Below are 21,708 nucleotides of genomic sequence, written 5' to 3'. Positions count from 1 at the left end.
TGCTGATGACCATTAAATGTGTCATAAGAGTCTTGTCTAAAACGGTCTGTTTGCATATATATATATATATATATATATATATATATATATATATATATATATATATATATATATATATATATATATATATATATATATATAGCGTTTGCATATTTATATATATATCAGCGTTTCCTCTAGGATTTTTTCAACCTGTGCTGGCAGACCTTTTTTTACACACTTTTTTTTACCAACTACCTGTGGTGTTATTTCAGTGACAAATGTTGAGAGAGCAGTATTAGAAGTCGAGATCTCATTTATGTAATAGCCTACAGCATGCGCATCTCTTTGCCTGCGCGCCGATTTCCTCTGCTTGCACGCCCCCTCAAATATAAGCCGCTTCTAGAGCACGCAGATCTTCTTGTGCGCTCTCAAATAAACGCTCCTGAAGTGCGATTTAGTGCGTCTATGTCATTTAGTGTGTTTATGTCTCCAGCATTTATTAGATTTGCTAGGAATATTTATGGATGTCTCTAATATACCTAGAGCAATATTAATGTGTCCTGAAGTTGTCAGGGTTGGTGATGGGAAATGGGGAAAAAGGAGCGAGGACTCAAATGCAGGGAAATGGGATTTTATTAAATAATAAAAATAAAATAAAATGCAAAATAAACTACCCCGAGGGGGAAAACATTAACAAAACAAATACATACACATACAAACAGGACTGGACAGACTGGCAAGGATGAGGACTGGAAACACAACAGGACTAGACTTCAAACGACGAAATGTGATGACGAACTGACACAGGACAGCAAAAGTGAGGGGTATATAAACTGTAGAAGATTAACACACAAACAGGTGAACACAATTAACTAATAATGGGTTAACAAGGAGGGTGGGACAAGACAATAGACGGGAGAGCGCATGACACAGAGAGACAACACAAGCCATGCGCTCACATAACACAACAAGAACATGCAGCCAAAGAGAGAACTCATTAACCGCATGTTCATGACAACAAACACAACACTGAAGCACACGACAAAAGCACGTGACCACAATGTAAACACCGAGCCACGTGCTTTGACAAGAGACGCAAGACACGAGCACACGATGAATGAAAACTCACCATGCGCTCACATATGCAGCATGCATGCTTCATCCCAGCGCCGACCAAAACCGAAACCAACAAGACTGAGACGCTGGGAATGAAACACCATGCTGCTGACAGACGAAAACACAAACACGAGTACAAGAGCCCACGCGTCTGAGGGACGCAGAGCGCGCACGCGGCCACGTCAAGCAGGAGCGCGCACACTCTGCGTACACCCACGACGGCGCGCGCACACAGAGACAGAAACAGGACCAGACATGAGTAGCGTCAAAGATCTGCCACCCAAAACAAGAATTTACAAGATCAGAGTGGCAGAACCCTGACAGAAGTAAATTACAGTTACAGAAAAGTTTCCTCTGTTATAATTCACTAACCTTTTAATACGTTTTGGTGTTATTATTACCCGCTATTAAAAACATCAAATGTTTTGAATGAGAAGCTGTAATGTAGGCGTGGCGGGATGAATTTTGGCGTGACACCCCGTCATGGAAGAATTAATGTAGCAGAAACCATATATATATATATATATAAATATATATATATATATATATATATATATATATATATATATATATATATATATATATATATATATATATATATATATATATAGTTGAAGTCAGAATTATTCCCCCCTTTGCATTTTTTTTTTTTATATTTCCCAAATGATGTTTAACAAAGCAAGGAAATGGTCACAGTATGTCTGATAATATTTTTTTCTTCTGGAGAAAGTCTTATTTGTTTTATTTCGGCTAGAATAAAATAAGTTATTATTTTTTTAACACCATTTTTAGGACAAACGGTCAAAGGTTTAAGGTCAAATTTATTAGCCTCTTTAAGCTATATATATTTTTTGATTGTTTACAGAACAAACCATCGTTATACAATAACTTGCCTAATTGCCCTAACCTGCCTAGTTAACCTAATTAACCTAGTTAAGCCTTTAAATGTCACTTTAAGCTGTATAGAAGTGTCTTGAACAATGTCTAGTCTAATATTATTTACTGTCATCATGACAAAGATAAAGTAAATCAGTTATTAGAGATGAGTTATTAAAACTATATTGATTAAAAATGTGTTGATAAAATCTGCTCTCCAATAAACTGAAATTGTGGATAAAATAAACAGGGGACTAATAATTCACTTCAACTGTTTATACACACAGTTGAAGTCAGAATTATTTGCCCTCCTTTGAATTGTTTTTTTTTTTTTTTTTTTTTCAAAATGATGTTTAACAGAGCAAGAAAATGTTCACAGTATGTCTGATAAACACATCTTTTTTTCCTGTAGAGAAAGTCTTATTTGTTTTATTTCGGCTAGAATAAAAGCAGTTTTTAATTTTTTAAACACCATTTTAGGAACAATTATTAGGCAATTATTAGGCAATTAGACAATTATTATTATTATTATTATTATTACTATATGGCCCACCCTGTACATTATGTATGTACGTACATGCATGCATGCATGCATGCATGCATGCATACAATATCACACTTGTAGTGGTGCGATGTGGCTGTATATCGGCACTGATGGTAGGCATACGTTGGCCTTAGGGTCCCACTAGTGACAATATACTGCCATATCGCACTGCTACGAGTGTGATATTGCATTTATACAACAGTTTGACGACATAATCCTGTATATAAAAAAGAAAATCTAACATCTCAAAAATCCTTGGATGGAATCATTATGAGGAACTACTTTCTCCCGCCATTCATTCATATCTGCAGCTGACATCAGAACAGCAGAACTTCATTTAGCGGTTCTGAAAAGTTCTCCGTTCATTCTAGTACACGGCTAAAAGTGCAAATCACGTGACCACACACTCTCTGCCAAGAGCTGCAGCCACTAGTTCAGCGTGGGTGAGCATAAACCCCAGGTGAGAGTATAGTGCATGTCAGACAGTTCATCTGCTGGATGATCTCATCTCACTATAGTTGTTAAACGTGATATTGAATTCATCTTGTTGTCTCTATCTAACAATTCTTATGTTTTTTGAATCACTTGTTCTCAGTTAACCGTTTTGGCTGAGTGCCAAGATAAGCTAATATATTAATTTATGTAACCACATACACTGATTCTGCACATTGACTGATTGCTTACCTTCATCATATAAATTTAATGTACGTTATACTGTTATAATGGCCTTTATTGGTTATTAAAACTGATATTCTGCAAAAGAGACAGGGTAAAGTTCATTCTTTTCAATGGAAATGAAAGGAGACAGTTATATGTAAGCCCTGTTTTGTTATAAATATGCAGAGTGAAGATGATGCTCATATAAATATGCAGCTACACGAGGCTGTGTGGTGTCTGTTAATCATGATATCAAAATGAAACAAATTTGACATAGTATAAGTTTTCATTGTTTAGATAGTGAAACAGCAAGCAGGATGAGGTGAATGTGGTTATAAAGTACACTGTTCCCTTTGAAGATTTAGCCATGCATTAGCAGGCAGTTTTTGTTATGTTTATTATTGAAAGATATTTTGCCCCAGTCCAGCCCTGTCTATATGTGGGTGGAGTAATGTTTAGTCTGATCAGAGTAAATTGGAATTCATGTGGGATCATATCTGATCTGTGCCAGATACGGAAACAAAATATGAATTGAGTACTTGAACAATGCGGTGTAAATGCAGCCACATTCAGCACTATTATAAAAACACATCAGTGCATTACACGGCTTTTAAACAAACAGTTCACTCAAAGATTGTGTGTGTGTGCGTGTGCGTGTGTGTGTGGAATGTATACATTTTTTGTAATGTCTGGCTGAAGGTATTGTTTTTCTTCTTTTTTGTTTCAGGGGATTATGATCTTATTAAATTGCGGGGAATCTCTCCGGACGTGTCGAAAGGTTTTACTGGACTGTGTTTTTATTATTTAAATTACAGTTTTTATTTCAAGATGTTTACTTTTACAACAACAACAAAAAAAGATAAATCTTCTGTTTTTATAAATAATGCAATTAAACTTGCTTTAAAAGTAATGTGCAATTTGTCTAGTATTAATACAAGATTTAACCTTAAATAAATTAACCATGTTAATTTGAAATGTTATCTAATTTAATCTTTAAAAATAAATGTAGTTAACTAAAAAATAAATGTAAAATTTAACCTAAATTTAATCTAAATAACATAATTTAATTTTTAAAAACGTATTAGTCAGTCAGTCAGTCTTTATTCATTTCCCGAAGGCAATTTGGTTGCAGCATACAAGCGTCACACACAATACACAAAAGTACATTATACAATACAAATTCTACCCTAAGTTTAAAAACTTTACAGCTGAGGGGATGAATGAAAGTTTAAAACGATTTGTTTTACTAATAGGAGTTCTGTATCGAATACCGGAAGGGAGAAGATAAAACTCGTGGTGCATAGGATGGGAATCATCTGACAGAATACTCTGAGCTTTACTCAAAACTTGTCTCTGGTATAACTGAGCCATGGGCATCTGTTTTTTCCCTGTTATTTTTCCTCCTAGGTTCACAATTTTCTCCAAACAACTCTTATTTTTCACACTTAGAGAATTGAACCAACAAAGCAAAGAAAAAGATAACAGTGACTGAGGGCTCTATTTTAACGGTCCATGCGCAAAGCGCAAAACGCAGGGCGCAAACGCTTTCAGGGCGTGTCAGGACACGTTTTTGCTAATTTAAGGACAGGAAATCTGCCTTGCGCTTCGGCGCATGGTCTAAAAGGGTTGAGTTTATTTTCTTAATAAGTTATAGGTGTGTTTTAAGAATAAACCAATTAGAGTCTCATCTCCCATTCCCTTTAAGAGCCAGCTGCGTCACACCAAGAGCCTTTCGCTATTTACAGGACGCAAAGTAAGTCTAAGTGGAAAAAATGAGCATTTCACTAGCAAACAGTGAACAGTTGACAGTTTTTTAACAGAAAACTGTTAAACAGAGCATGTACTGCGTGAGAATGAGAGATAATGGATCACTTTCACTCTTGGATAGGGAAACCTTTACATACAGACATCAATTAGTCTATAAATAAATATTTTTGTTTGTTAAGCGCAAATATTCGTTTCAAAACTATTTCTAAATTCAGTTCTAATTTCCAGCAAACAAATAAATTAATAATAATAACAAAATGTGCTCAAAAACCTGAGTTATATCCTAAAACACATGCTGTACCCCATATGGTCTAAAACCTGACAGGTGGACAAATCTAAGCTTGTTTTTAATAAAACAAATATAAATATGGATATAATAAATAATACTGCTAATAATAATAACATTATGCAAAAGCAAATTGTTATGAATGAACTGAAAAAGCCTCCCGAGATGAAGAAGACATAAAAGCAGTGATTTTTCATATTTATGTAGGCTAGAAAATAATATGTTTTGTAATAATTTAATCCTTTATATTTATATTCTCTATCTATTCTTATTATATCCTATATATATCCTTAATATTTACATTTTTCATATGTAAAGATATTTGCCCATTGCTCTCTTGTGCGTATTAAGCAGTGTGTAAGTGAGGTGACGAACACCTCCCTTCCGTCCTCTTTTCCGAACTTTAAATGTTTGTTCGAGGCCATTTCCTCTTTGTTTAAAAGGAGAAATTTTTTCAGAGTTAAAACATAATTCCCCAATTTGCTTTATGTTATTTGGCTTGTGCCATTGTAAAAGAAACTCCCGGGAATACTGAATCCTTGCCGAGTCCCTAGGTGTTTCAAACACGCACATACACAGGCGGATCAGGGTCCATAGCACGATAACTCCTATCTTCTCCATTTACTCCTCCGCTTGAGTTTCCTTGGAGGAGGATATTGCTCAGATATTCGCTTACGTTTTTATATGATTTAAAATGTTAATGTAAAAGAAGGGAGACTTGTAACACACACACACGCACGCCGACACTTGTAGCTGCGTGTCGCTTCATGCGCAGCGCCACAAAACATTAAGCATGTTAATCTCAAGTTGGATCTAATTTAATATATATTTTTAAAATCATTTAGTAAATTTTTTTCTTTCATATTAGATTTAACCTAAATTTAATCAACATATAACATATTTGCCTCATGTTAATCTTAAATTTAATCAACGTATTCTAATTTAATAAAAGTTGATCTAGGGTTAGAGCTTGTATTTACACTAAATTTAACAATTAATATGGTAATCTAAAAATTTTTTTCTTGTAATAATCTAAAAATGAATCCAGTTTAAGCTCATTTTAATGCTTCATTTAAATAAAATGGTATAATAACAGTCATATTAATGCATTGGTATATTAGTTATAATACTTGGATATTATTTAATTGTACTAATCTTAAACTGTAAATATATTAGTTTACCATCTTAAATATTGCATTTTTGCTGACATTGTTTTAATAAATGACTACATTAATGCAATTAATCTGTTTTCTGCGCTCTCCAGCTCGCTGTGTGAAGCCGCCAGTAACAGGAACCTGTCCCGGCAGTCAAACCAAATGGTATTACAATCCAAACAAGCGTCTCTGTTACCGCTTTAACTACGGCGGCTGTGAAGGAAATCAAAACCGCTTTGAAACTGAGGCCGGCTGCATGACGTTCTGCAGCGGAGTCACCGGTGGGTTTTCTTCTACTGTTGCCTCTTAAATGAGTGTTATTAGTGTTTAAAGGGCTCACGAACTACTACTTCACTGTCTGCGGGGTCTTAAAATGTTTAATTAATTTAGAGAATTTTAAGGCCCTTTGAAAAGTATTAAATGTTATTTTACAGGGTATTAAATTATTATACAATGTATGGTTATATTCTGAAGCTTGCCTAAATTTAATCACTGAACATTGTAATGCTGTGGAGTTAATGGAATTGATCAAATCTTGCTGGATTTGACATCACATTGCTTCGTTTACAAGGCAGCGCTGCTACTCCAGCTGTTCTATAGCTGCCCCCTGCTGTTTTATTCAGTATATCTGCTGTTGCCACTGGCTTGCATGGTTCAGGATCTGAAAAGCTGCGCGTCGATGAATTTGTTCTTCAGTGTTTGGACTCTCAGTAATGATTTCAAACCACACTGATCTGAGCTAAACTGAACTGAACTTAAACACTAAAACTGAACTACCCTGATCCAGTTACTATGACCATTTATGTGAAGCTGCTTTGACAATCTACATTGTAAAAGCGCTGTACAAATAAAGCTGAATTAAATTGAATATATGAATAATGTTTTAGTTTTGAATTATAATCAGTATTAAAAGGTCATGACACGCCCCACTTTCAGTTCAGGTCCACCTCAGAATTTTTTCAAAAGATGCATCATAATGGGCGTGGAGCTCCGCGAGCAAAGGGCAATAGTGGGCATTGTCAGCAGGGGAGTAGGAGGGGCATGGACAACTGTTGCCAGTCGCTCACAAAACGAGACACGAACAGTGAGGAGACGCATGATTTTATAGTTTACAAAGTTAAGAAGCAAAGAAATAAACAGTGATTTAATGCCCTGCTACATCTGTTATTCATAATTTCATTTACAGATAACCACAATTTATATCATTATAAAGATAATCGTGTTCATTTAAACACTATAAATGAGGATTCTCCCTCAATCCCCGGGTCTGAATGCAGACTCAGTGCAGCAGGTCTCTTGCCCTGTCTATTTTAACCATTAGCCCTGCTGGTAATCTGGAGGATTTAGGTGAACACAGCAGCACGGCGATGTGTCTAAATGTGAACGAACTCCTGATAAAAGACAGCGTCCGCCATTCTCCAATTCTCATACTGCTCTCCTGACAAAAACGCTTGCAGCACACACACAGCTTTGCTGTATCGGCCCTGACAGCATCACGGGGAAAAACATGCAGCAAACCCCGTGGATCATGGAAACAAACGCATACAACCCTTATGAACGGCTAAATACTGTGTGCCGTGAGTCCGTGTCTCACAGCTCGGCACTGGCAGGTGCCCGGAAGCTGAAATTATCTGACTAAAGCTTAACATTATCCAGTTTTCCCCACAATTAAAGCTGACAGCTGCTAACATTGTGCTACCTGATGCTCAACACACACACATCTGTTAACATCTCAAAAAGAGTACTCGAGGGTTTCGTGAACCTTTAATCTCTCGTAGCACGGAAAGCATCCATTGTAATCTTATGAAAGTGTTATGAAGAATAAAACACATGCTTGTGTTATTTCAGAAAATGATAAGTTTCCCGAGGAAAGTCAGTTCGATAAGCAGGAAGGCAAGAGCAACAACACAGGTAACACTGCACTAAACATGCCATAAATAACAGCATTTCAGTTCCTTCAATACAGCATTCAATACAGTCTGGGTGATTCATAATTAACTGAACCAAAGTTATATGCTATGTTGCTCCGTCTCTGGCTGCGTCCGAAACTGCATACTACTCAGTAGGTACTGCATTTGAATTTAAACGTACTACTCGGCCGTTAGAAAAGTACGTTCTATACAGTATGAATGTGAAAAGTATGAATGGAATTCGGACGTACTACAGCCGCCATTTTGTCATGGTCACGTGACCTACCTGCGTCAGTTGCGTCGCTTCACTTCCCTTTATGAATTCTCTCGCGGGGCATTATGGGATAGCGTAGCATGCATGGGATGTGCACTCCGGAATCTCGCCGGAAGTAGTAAGTCATCCGGGTACTTCTCGCATACTGATTTTCGAATTCTGTGAATTCAGACATACTACTCGGCTCGCATACTGATTTTGGCGTACTATATACTATGGAAGTATGCGGTTTCGGACGCAGCCTATGTATAGTATGAATGTGAGCAGTATGAATGGAATTCAGATGTACTACATCCACCGTTTTGTCATGGTCATTTGGTTGCATCACTTTAGTCCCATTAATGAATTCTCTCGCGGGGCATCATGGGATAGCGCAGCGTGCATAGGATGCGCACTTTAGAATTTCGCCGGAAGTAGTAGGCAGGGCCAGACGGAATCTGCGGATGTTTTTTTGCTATTTCTCCTGAGAATTTTGGTAAAAATCTGCGGATTTCTGCGTAATTATTTTGTGAGTATCATAACTAAAACCTTAATATATGAAATAAAAAGGAAAAAATTACTGAATAAAAACTGAATAAATTCAGATTTACACATTTACTCAAGTAGATAAAAAGATTTAATGCGGTAAATCTGCGGTAAATCTGCAGAATTCTGCGGTAAATCTGCGGAATTCTGCGGTAAATCTGCGGAATTCTGCGGTAAATCTGCGGAATTCTGTGGTAAATCTGCGGAATTCTGCGGTAAATCTGCGGAATTCTACGGTAATTCTGCGGTAAATCTGCGGAATTCTACGGTAAATCTGCGGAATTCTGTGGTAAATCTGCGGAATTCTGCGGTAAATCTGCGGAATTCTACGGTAATTCTGCGGTAAATCTGCGGAATTCTACGGTAAATCTGCGGAATTCTGTGGAATTCTGCGGTAAATCTGTGGAATTCTGCGGTAAATCTGCGGAATTCTACGGTAATTCTGCGGTAAATCTGTGGAATTCTGCGGTAAATCTGCGGAATTCTGCGCGCGCAGATTCCGTGTGGGCCTAGTAGTAGGTCATTCGGGTACTTCTCGCATACTGATTTTCGAACTCTATGAATTCGGACATACTACTCGGCTCGCATACTGATTTTAGCGTACTGTATAGTATGGAAGTATGCGGTTTTGGACGCAGCCTGTCTTATTTATTTATTTTATTTTTTATCAGTTTTTACAATCATGTATAAAAAAACAAAATAATTTAGTAATAATTTAATATTAATAATTTTCCAAAGTTTTATTTTTGATTATTTTATTTATTTATAAGCTTATTTCATCCCAAGTAACAAAACGTAATTTATCATTTAAATTCATATTTATATTATGATAATATAATAACCATGATCAGAAGTCAAAAATACTGACATCTCTGTTTTCAGTTGCTATTGTGATGGTAATCATCTTGGCCTTCGCTATCGCCATCCTGCTGGTCATCATCGCCTACTGCCTGGTCAAAGGCCGAAAGAAGAGTCGGAATAAACACCAGCAGCTGGCGGTAAACGGCGGACACATTTACAGATACGAGGACTCAGAGAAACTCGTCTACAACAGCACAACCAAACCCATCTGAACCCCCAACCTGTGAAACGATACACCTGTATCTGCAGTAATTATCTGAGCTGTTTCCAGTAGACTGTGCAGCATTTACTCCCAGCTTGCTTTGTTTTAAGTTTGTATCACCAGCAGCTTTTCTTAGGAATGCTGTGAATGTTTGTTTTAAGTTTTTATTGCTATGAATATGATTTACTGATTTATATTTTAGGTTTGTTGGATTTTGCTCAGGGGTAAATGTGTTTTTATTTTCCACCATGTTACCATAAAACATTAAATCACTATTCTTGAGCCATTTAGTTTTATTTTTGGATTGTTTTGGTCTGTCAGAGATGCTGCCTGTCTTCAGTTAATCTTTAAGCCATGTAAACTTTACTTTACTACTTAGAAATTAGTATTTTAGTATGTCTAAGACCTGAGATATCAATCTATGGTTTGTTTTTTTTATGTTTTTTTTATGTATATGTATTTTTAGTATATTTTTTTGGATGTGGAAATGACAATCATGGTGATAAATACATATTCCAAAACGCAAATTTGTACATAGATTTTTTTTTTTTAAATATGTATCTAAAACTTTCCCTGATGTCTAAACTACTAATCTTCAAAAGTCTCAATAAAAGTAACATGTACAGACTCTGTGTGTGTTTTTTGAAATTGTTATATATACACACTCACCGGCCACTTTATTAGGTACACCTTACTAGTACCAGGTTGGACCCACTTTTAGATTAAGAACTGCCTTAATCAACAAGCTACTGGAAATATTCCTCAGAGATTTTGCTCCATATTGACATGATAGCATCACACAGTTGCTGCAGATTTGTCGGCTGCACATGCATGATGCCAATCTCCCGTTCCACCACATCCCAAAGCTGCTCTATTGGATTGAGCTCTGGTGACTGTGGAGGCCATTTGAGTACAGTGAACTCATCGTCATGTTCAAGAAAGCAGTCTGAGATGATTCTCGCTTTATGACATGCTGCGTTATCCTGCTGGAAGTAGCCATCAGAAGATGGAGACACTGTGCTCATAAAGGGATGGACATGGTCAGCAGCAATACTCAGGTAGGCTGTGGCGTTGATGCTCAATTGGTACTAATGGACCCAAAGAAAATCTCCCCCACACCATTACACCACCACCACCAGCCTGAACCGCTGATACAAGGCAGGATGATCCATGCTTTCATGTTGTTGAGGCCAAATTGTGAGCCGAGCATCTGAATGTGTCAGCAGAAATGGAGACTCATCAGAGCAGCAACGTTTCTCCAATCTTCTATTGTCCAGTTTTGGTGAGTCTGTGTGAATTGTAGCCTCAGTTTCCTGTTCTTAGCTGACAGGAGCGGCACCCGGTGTGGTCTTCTGCTGCTGTAGCCCATCTGCCTCAAGGTTGGACGTGTTGTGTGTTCAGAGATGCTCTTCTGCAGAGCTCGGTTGTAACGAGTGCTTATTTGAGTTACTGTTGCCTTTCTATCAGCTGGAACCAGTCTGGCCATTCTCCTCTGACCTCTGGCATCAACAAGGCATTTGTGCCCACAGAACTGCCGCTCACTGGATATTTCCTCTTTGTCGGACCATTCTCTGTAAACCCTAGAGATGGTTGTGCGTGAAAATCCCAGTAGATCAGCAGTTTATAAAATACCAGCCCATCTGACACCAACAATCATGCCACGTTCAAAGTCCCTTAAATCCCCTTTCTTCCCCATTCTGATGCTCGCTTTGAACTGCAGCAGATCGTCTTGACCATGTCTACATGCATAAATGCATTAAGTTGGTGCCATGTGATTGGCTGATTGGAAATTTGACGAGCAGTTGGACAGGTGTACCTAATAAAGTGACCGGTGAGTGTATTACGAACAGGTCGTTGTATTTAAAAAAAAAAACCTGCAGGTGGCGCTATGAACTTTACACAAAACAATCGTTTTTCCAGCGTTAATTATACAGCTTTAATACGTTTAACAGCCACTATATAGACATATTTGGTTAAATTAAACTTTCCTTTACAACACAACGGACAAACACAAACTACAAACCTTGTTTTTCCTAGTTTTGAGGCAAACAACGATTCCTTTTTCGTTAACTAAGAGATTTAGTGTTAATTACACGACACACATAAACCCTAGAATGTGTTTATATTATATATTTTGTCTAATAATTCCATATATCAAATCTGAATAATAAACAAAAATGTGATTTTCCAGCCTCTTCGTTAAGATGATAACAGTCGCCTGTGATTGGTCTAACCCAATCACGTGATGGTTATATTTTTGGTTAGTCTGCTTTTTTAATAATAATTTCCAATTCAATATTTACTAAAATATGTGTAACATATTTAGTCTTTAAGCGATAAGAATAGAGTTCCTCCATATACACATAAATACGATATCTGTATGAAAAAAAGTAATCAAAAGCTGATGATTGGGCAATCTTGACAGCGCTGAGAAAAGTAATGACTATTACATGACCGCGCTTTTCCTTCATCAGTTGTCTAAATTAGAAAATAATACTAAAACTGTTAATATATATCGGATCAAAACTACTACGTGGACACACATATATTGATAAGATCCATTTATACTTGTTAAAATTATTTAAAAGAAACTTTTTGGCGAAGCCCCGCCCACTACAGTTTTTTGATTGACTCATTCCCGCTGCTTCAGTTTTGCGAGATTCAGTCGAGTTCAGTCAGATGGAATGATCACGCTGGGAGTCTTGTAGTTGTGCAGCCGGAGAAAATAAACATTTATAAATGTCCACGAGGAGCAAATGAACTTTTGGACGTCTTAACAAACAAGGAACTCAGTCGGTGAGTGCTTTTGTCTTTATTCACAGTCTCATAGCTGTTGTTTGTGATGCGTGGAGCCGCAGAGAACATCAAGTAACGTTACATCAAACTTACAAACAGTTGCTTTCTTAGTCTTTAACGACAATATATGTGAATATGAAGGAGTTTGCGTGTGTTTTATATTGTTTACAGTGTTCCCATGTCTTGTTTTGGGGAAATATGTTGCGCATTGTTTGTTGTTTTTAATAGTATTTATATTTATTAAGGTTAAGTTGGTTTTAAATTCGCACATTCATTCAGTGACAACCTGTGACACCCTCCCTATATTGTTTACCATGATGCTTTTGAATATTTGGTCTGCATTTTTTAAACATGCCTTCATTAATCATGATAAACATTTTCATCTTTTTATTTTGGACTAGGCAAGTTTATTTTGTCTTTTACTTGCACATCTTTTAGTTAGTAATGTTAGTTATTTTATTTCAGAGCCTTTGGCCTATGCAGTTGTGACAATGCATTTGTGTAGAGAGTAATAAAACAGAATATATTTTACAATATTGGTCAATTTATTTATATTCTTTCCGTAAGACATGCAACTCTCTAGATCCATAAAAGGACAATACACTTACATTTCCGAAGCTGAAATTAATATTTTGGATTAATTAGTGTAATTTATTGCTGTATTTGAGGATTTCTGATTACATATAATTGTTGTATTGAATAGATTTTATAATTTAAGATGCCTTTTCTTTAACACACATACATCATATGTTTAACATATTGTTATTGTAGAAATTAAAGTATGTATTTGTTTATTTTTTGAAGGTTTATTGTTGTAGATTTTTTAGTGCATTTGTGTTTTTACACAGAAATATACTGTTGATTTTAGGGTAATTGCTTGCTTGAAGTTACAGTACTTTTTTTTATTTATTTCACAAAAAATAAATATTATTTTTCCTGTAACAAATTGTATTTTTTACATATTGAGAAAGTAAAAATGAAAGCTGTGTACTGTTTCTTAAATTACAGTGATTAAATGTATTTAATACAGTGTTATACTGTTTTGGTGTAAATAGTCTTTTACCGTTTACAGTATTTTACTTTAGTTTTTACTGACATTTTTTTTACAGTGTAGTAGAGAAATGCTCTGTGTGAAGGAAAAGGGTGTGATATTTTGACAGACTGTGATAAAATGCATATGAGCAGTATTAATGAAGAAATTAGACTAATATTTTATCCACCTGTGCAAAATTGACTGTTGTCAAGACTCTTGCCACAGACAGCTTTTGTTGTTGTTGTTGTTGTTGTTTCTCTATTTCTGCTTGATTTGTGGTTCATTTTTGTCAGTCAGTCTATAATCCTATAAAACATTTGTCAGTCTATCTAAATGCCCTTTCTGCTTCAAATCTGAATCTTTTGATTCAGCCCGTATAAAGGGTATTAGCCAATCAGTACAGCCCAAAACCTGACAATAATTGATGATTTTCAGCAGCAGTAATCAGCTAAATGTGACTTTGGTTTAGTTAACAGTGGCTTTGTTTACATTCTGCTCTCCAGTTGACACATCATAAAACCTATTTTAAGGATCACCTTAAAGCCCACACAAAGTTTAGTTCTCTTCTGATCTTGGCTGTGTTCGAGTTCTTGATTTGCTGTTTAATTCTTCTTTATTATATGCATTTTGAGCTTGTGTGTATTTGGGTGTTATTCAAAGGGATAGTTCATGCAAATATTAAAATGTACATGCAATTGAAGATCTAGGTGACTATTATTCTTCTGTAGAAGGAAGAGTTTTAGCTGGATTCGTGGTCATTGGTGATTTTATTATTGTCAATTTATTATTTATTAGTTACCAAAACACAGAAAAAATGATTCATTGTATTTACTGTTTATTTTAAGGTAACTGGTTGCAAACATTATATATGGGCTGAATTTAGTAAATTAAATGTAGTAATGTTCAACTAAGTTTGTTTATATTTAGCCTATATAAATAGTTTGCAACCACTTATCTTTATAAAAAAAAAATATCCAATGAATATTTATTTATCAGTGTATAATTGCCTTTGGTTGCCCATTTTCCCACTAACATTTAAGCTCTGTTGAACATGTTGTTGAATACCACTGATTGGCCATTGAGTTTACATGATGGATCAGCTGATAGACGCGACTTTTACACACTCCAGTGTTTGTGTATTTGTGTTTGCACAAAGAATAACTAATCACATTGTTATCTATGGAGCATGTGAACACAATGGCTAATCAGCTGTGTTTAAGTTCCTGCTTAAGAGTTAGCAAACAATGAACTGTTTTACATTTTCAGTATTGATTAGCTTTAAACTTGATAGTCAATCAGTCTTTCGCTCTTGATGGCCTCAGCAATCATCTGCTCTTAGGCCATACTCACTATGCTATCCGAACCGTGCCCTGGCCTGTTTCCCGGATCGTTTCAGAAGTGTGAGTGCTCTGAATCGGGCTCAGACACTGTTCAGTCGGCCGGCCCTTGCCCAGTTGGAAGAGCTGTGCCAGAACGTGGTTCACTGGGGCTCACTTGTAGTGTATGTGCAAAGCGCGCCTCAGCCCGAAACTGAAGACAAGACATGACTTTAAGGGACTGTTTCATATGTGTTTATCAAACATTCTTAGTGTTTAATGAACCAAACTGTCATAGATTATTAAAGACGCAAACCCCTCACTGCACGACAGCTACACCTACAGCAAACCTCCTAATTCCTGCATAGGGCTGGGCGATTTGGCAAAAATAAAAAATCTAGGTTTTTTATAAAGTTTGACTGATTCACGATTTCGATTTTTTTTTTATTATTGTGTTACTAGTCTTCTCAAAACATTACAACATGACTGAAGTAACATTCACCTAAAAAGTAACTTGAAAAACCATCTGGTTAAGGAGCATTGTATTTTTAATGGCCATGTCATACACAAATCGGTCAAGGTGTAAGTAAATGTAAAACAAATTGACGAGTTAAATAGCGTTGTTGAAGATTTAAATAAGAAATATTTGTGTAAATATTGCACTTGCAGGAATACAGAGGTATTTTTGCTAGTTTTGCTGAGCCTGAAACTAATCAGATAGAAACCTGTTTAGAATTCTAAAATCCATGGCGCTGCATGGTGCTGCGCGTCGCCGAGAGGCGCTTCTGGTGTGCTTCCTGCTTCATAGAGTGAACCCAAGCGCATTGGTGCCATAATAATGTATTAAATATATATATATTTTTAAAAAATCGCGATTTCTCGATTTGATTCAAAATTAAATCGTCTTAAAACGTAGATTCGAATTAATCGAAAAAATCGGAAAAATCGCCCAGCCCTATTCCTGCAGCACCAGGACTTTATGATTGTTTATGAGCGTCAAAAGTGGCTGAACTGTTGGGCGAAATATTTGACTCTGTCACCGCATCCCAAAGGACTAAAACGATATAACTAAAGAAATCTCCACTGTGCTGAGCGAGAGCGCTTCTTACTGAACAGCGCATCATCGATGACGTTAGCATGCTCAGGGGCGAATGCAATGTCAGTGCAGACTGTCTTGGGAAAAGGGAGGGAGGACAAGCATGCTTCAGCCCGGTTTAAGTCAACTGTGCATGAGTACTGTGTGAGTACGCTCTTAATACGCGTCGGATCCAAGATTATATGAACCTCGGGATACACAGCTTAACAAGAAGGAACTTAGAGATGCATTGCACTGATTAGGGTGTCAAGCATTTTAAGTGTCGTCTCAATCCCAATATTCTTCCAGTGCACTGAAACGTTTTGTGCACTGAAATGTCCTAGGATGCACTGTGAAAATCAGGAAGTATCGATACGTACGATGTGCCCTTTACGGAAATTCAGAAGCGTAAAATGTGAAACACGTGACTCAAATCATCAAACGTTATGACAAACAAGACATGTTTTTCTAAAAAAGAAAGGAATTTATTTTTTGCCTGAACGAAGATAGCTAGATGTTACGGTCCCTAACTTAAATAAGACTCGTGACCAAAAGACAACGTAGCATAATAAACAACGGCCAAAGTGCTCCAGCTAAATTATTTATTAACATAACATAACCAACAAAACAATCCAAATTGACAAGAGATGGGGAGCCCAACAACATAATAAAGAACAACCAAACAAACCTGAAGCAGGTTGGAGCTCCCGACTCCAAACAAATATCAAAAGGAAAGCATAAAGGAGAACACAACAATAAAGCCGTCAAAGACTGTGGTGACGTGGAGGAATGAGGGCCGTAGAAGTCCGCTTCCATTTGTTTTAAAGGCCTGACGCCACCAGATTAACCAATAGAAAACTGAAAAAGACAAACAAGATCAATTGAAAGTTATTATTAAGGGCAGGAGTGAACGCCACACGCAACACTAAGGATAAAACTAACAATATTTGCTACCAAATCTATTTTTAGCTGATCTATTTCCACATGAAAATACTATACTAGATATAATACTAGACTATAGTCATTTATAGAAAATACAACAGTATTTTTAACAATACTGACACTGACAGCTCCAAATAAGATTATAGAAATGTTGCTAGAATTGTTTGTAATGTATGGGCGAAATATATTGCATCACCAAAATTGATTGAGCTCATGTCCATGTGTTGTGCGATAAATCCATATATTAATCATTGAGACAGGCCTAACGATATATGCTCTAGTGGATGCATATAAATTATCATTAAAATTATCACTATTGCAGATGGAAGCCCCCCTCTTATTCTCTTATTCATCGTTTTTGGATTCATACCTTTATTGACATTGTATATATGGAGATGTCCTCTGCTTGCATCCACGGTGCAAGACAGGACACCATCAGACTTTGGGCGCAAACTTTAGACAGACTTAAAGATTTACTAACTTGAATCAACGAGACATCAAAAGCATGAACTTCTGGCTCCAGGCACCCCCCCCCCCTTATTTTTCCCCCCTCATTTATTATTTATTATCATTTTGTTTTATTATTGTATTATTTAATAATGTTTATTTATTTATTTTTTTTTCTCTCTTGTTTTCTCTTTTTATAGTAATTTAAGGTTCCCTGTTTGGGCTTCTAATAACTTTGATTGTCGTAGACCTTTTTCAGCACAGTTTTAAATACCTATCTCTATGTGTATATCACCATTCTTCTATTTAATCGTTTATTTTTGATTGGCTTAATTTGAACCTTACTTAACCCTAAGTACAGATTTGGCTTATTGCCTTTTTGATTTTGAAATTTGTTTTATTTATTTGTATGTATGTGTGCATATGTATATGGCTATATGTATGTGTGAGTGTGTGTGTATGTGTTTATGTATGCATATCTGTGTGTATGTGTGTTTGTTTGTATGTGTATTAAGGGTGTCACGATCCTCCAAATCCTCGATTCGATTACATTTTCGATTCTAAAGGCACGATTCGATTCGATTTTCGATTATGAATAATTAATTAATTAATGACCAATGAATTATTAGTAGCCTACCGTTTAAACTACCTGTCCTGCATGGTCTTTGTTTTACCCATAAACAAATCACACAGAAAATGAATAAAGGTAAGTTACACACATAATTACCACCTGTCAATCACTTTTTCTGCGGGACTCGTGAATAGGCAGTGATCTGTGTCGTTATAATGGCGTCGGTAAAAAAGACGCACAACCAACAGGAACCAGCCAACAGTATCTGAGGTGTTCACTAAAATGACTCAGTACAAGTGAGTGAAAGATTGAAGCAGTCCTCTGACTGCCTGGACCTGCTGTCTCGAGCGGATGGCTGTGTGTGTGCGTCTGTGTCTGTGTGTGAATGAGTGTGTGTGGTCACGTGATGTGCATTTTCAGAGGTAGAGAGGAAGGAGGGCTGCTCAGAAATGCTACACGCCACTGTGGATGTCAAATCGTTGTCGTTCTAAAATGCCATTTAAAAACAAAGACAGTGTAAACAGGGCCTGAGTGTGTATTTTTCGCAAGCGGATTTGCAACGGGGGTGGGCGGAGGATCGCGATGCTGGTGTTGTCTATCGGACTAACCGTATGTAATAAGTACATAGCAGAGCTTGCAAAACTGTGTTTTTTTTGTCAACAACACGAACGTTGTCAACATAACTCACTGGAAATCCAAAATGCTTCCACACCGGCGACTTCATTGAAAGAGGAGAGGGTTTGAGCTCTGTCGACGGGTCTCCTGCTTCTGCAGTTTAACAAGCACTTCAACAAGCCTGTTTTTTCCCGCTTGGCAAGCCAAGCTGATGTGACATGGGGGCGTGGCAGCATCGACGATTCTATTTTTTGATTCGATAATCGAAATTGAGCATAAATTTAGATCGATTTCGATTAAAAATCTAAATCATGACACCCCTAATGTGTATGTGTGTGCATATGTATATATGTGTATATGTATTAATTTATTTTATTTGTCATTTTTATTTGCGTTAGTATGTCCTTGTCATTATTCTTCAGTTTTTCCTTTTTACTGACAATATTGTTGTCATGACTGACGCTATTATTAACACTATTATTTAACAACTTGTATATTGGTTTATTTATATCTACACATTTTGTTTTATGCTGATTGTCTACGGCATGTTTTTCTGTGTTCAAAAAATATAAAATAAAAGAAAAATTTGATGGAAAAAAAAAAAGATCACTATTGCAATAAATATCAGGAAATATTGTGAGGTAATTGTAAGTCCCATCCCTAGCTTGTGTACTCTACAATGGGGTTATTTGTCTACAGCAGCTGAACTTTGATCAGGTTTTGGGCTTATAGTGGTTTGATTAGCAAATGATGAGGTGTTGATTTAGTGAAAGTCTGCATCTTATCGCTTTCATAAGAGCTCTGAATGATGCCTGTTAGTCCCGTCAAACATTTACTTTGCATATTTGTGGTTGTAGATGCTGTAATGCTCTGCAGTATCTCACACATTTGTTGTGTTTTTTTAAAGCTCTTTATCAGAAAGTACATTATAATGGAGGGTTTCAGTAAGGTTTCCCCTGGAAAATGACAAATCGGAAGATTTTATGTTATTATTATGCTATTTTATTTTATATATTATGACATTGCTGCTTTATTTTTTACTGATTGATTTATTTTATCAGACTTTTAACTTAATTTTTTTATATTATAATATATTGGTGTTTGATATTTAAAATCATTATATTTAAAATTATATTATACTATATATTGTATTATATGTTGGTGTTGTATTAATGTTTTAATTTTTTTTGTTAAAACATTTGTTAAAATGACATTATAATGGATGTTTTCAATAAGGTTTCTCCTGGAAAATGGTTAGAATTTATTTTTTATGACAAATCAAAATATTTTATGTAAATATTATGTTATATTAGGGCTGGGTGGTGTATTAAGTTCTGGGGATATATCGATATAATTCCCAAACGCGATGCAGGATCATCCAATAGCTTTTATATTAATATGGTTTGAGGGCACACGCAGTGTTTCCTCTTGGATTTTTTTTCCAGCTGTGGCGGCAGACCTTTTACACAAGTCTACCAACTATCTAAGGCGTTATTTCAATGACAAAGGGAGAAATGCTGTGAGGGCAGTATTACAAGTCGAGATCAAATTTAAGTGCAATACGAGTGTGCTTGCGCGCCGATTTCCTCTGCTTGTGCATGAAACCTCTTGCACCTCCCCTCAAATATACGCTGCTCAAGCACAGATCTTCTTGTGCGCTCTCAATTAAACACGGCTGAATTGCGATTTAGTGCATTTATGGAGGGAGTAAGTCTCCAACATTTATTAGATTTGCTAGGAATATTTATAAATGTCTCCAGTAGACCTACAGAGCGGCATTAATGCGTCCTGAAGTTAAGTGAAGCGGCTATAAACTCCAGCAAGATAGAGTGGTTATGCAGAATTACAGACCTTTATCTATAAATAAAGTATATTTATGGAAACTGTGTTCATCTTAACTGAAAGCTATGTCTTGTTTGCTGGCCTTACGCATCACACACTAGTCTCTCAGTTTGTCAGCACGTCACCTCAAAGGGTTTAACAAATAACGCACAGCACTACTATGGTTACGAAAAAGTTAGCGATGTTATAATTCACTTACCTTTTAATACGTTTTGGTCCAATTATAACCCGCTATTAAAAACAACAACAACAATGACTGAATGTTTTGAATGGGAAGCTGTAACGTAGCCGTGGAGGGATGCATTTTGGTGTGGCACTTGTAGCAGTGTGATATGGTTGTATATTGTCTTATTAATATAATAAATTATTAACTTTATTACATTGGTATTTTATATTTTTTTTATGGATATTTAAAATTTTTAAAATAAATTAAACTATTTTACATTATATATTGGTGTTGCATTTATTTTTTTAAAGCTTTGTAATTACATTATTATAATATTTTATAAAACACTATATTATTATATTGCTACTTTATTTTTTATTTGTACATTGATTTTTATGCCATTTTATTTTTTATATTATTATATTGTTTTTTTTACTTTTATTTATTAATATTTAAAATTTATATATATATATATTATATATATTTATATATATTTATATTATGTCATATTTATATTATATATTGGTGTTGTATTTATTTATGTTTTGATTACTTTTTACAGTAATATAATATAATGTTGGCATATTTATTTATATATGCATGTACGTATAGTTTTTCATGGTTGTGTATTTAACTAAATGTATGTTTTTAATGTAGAAAACATAAATATTTTTGAGTTTGCCATGAATATGTAGCCATTAATTCTGACATGCCATTAAAAATAAATAAAACGATAAATAAATAAACCAAT

At 35.8% G+C, this 21,708-nt stretch overlaps 2 protein-coding genes across 5 annotated transcripts in view; both read left to right on the top strand.

The window, feature by feature from the left end:
• Positions 1-10,781, top strand: part of spint1a (serine peptidase inhibitor, Kunitz type 1 a) — a 39,488-nt gene extending 28,707 nt beyond the window's left edge. For all 3 annotated transcript variants that reach the window (XM_073927138.1, XM_073927137.1, NM_213152.1), the window contains 4 exon segments: positions 3,903-3,953; positions 6,493-6,663; positions 8,231-8,293; positions 9,974-10,781. In XM_073927138.1, coding sequence (XP_073783239.1) covers positions 3,903-3,953; positions 6,493-6,663; positions 8,231-8,293; positions 9,974-10,164 — 476 coding nt within the window. In that variant the 3' untranslated portion in view covers positions 10,165-10,781.
• A 2,036-nt stretch (positions 10,782-12,817) lies between these two features.
• The window catches only part of LOC101885278 (pleckstrin homology domain-containing family G member 3), a 112,376-nt gene continuing 103,485 nt past the window's right edge, over positions 12,818-21,708 (top strand). For both annotated transcript variants that reach the window (XM_073928031.1, XM_073928030.1), the window contains exon 1: positions 12,818-12,950. The gene's annotated coding sequence lies outside the window, so the exon portion shown is untranslated. The remainder of the gene's footprint in view (positions 12,951-21,708) is intronic.

This window comes from Danio rerio, chromosome 17, assembly GCF_049306965.1.
Source record: "Danio rerio strain Tuebingen ecotype United States chromosome 17, GRCz12tu, whole genome shotgun sequence".
Classification (NCBI taxonomy): Eukaryota; Metazoa; Chordata; class Actinopteri; order Cypriniformes; family Danionidae; genus Danio; species Danio rerio.
Note: the sequence above shows the minus strand (reverse complement) of the source record. Positions and strands in the feature narration are given on the sequence as shown.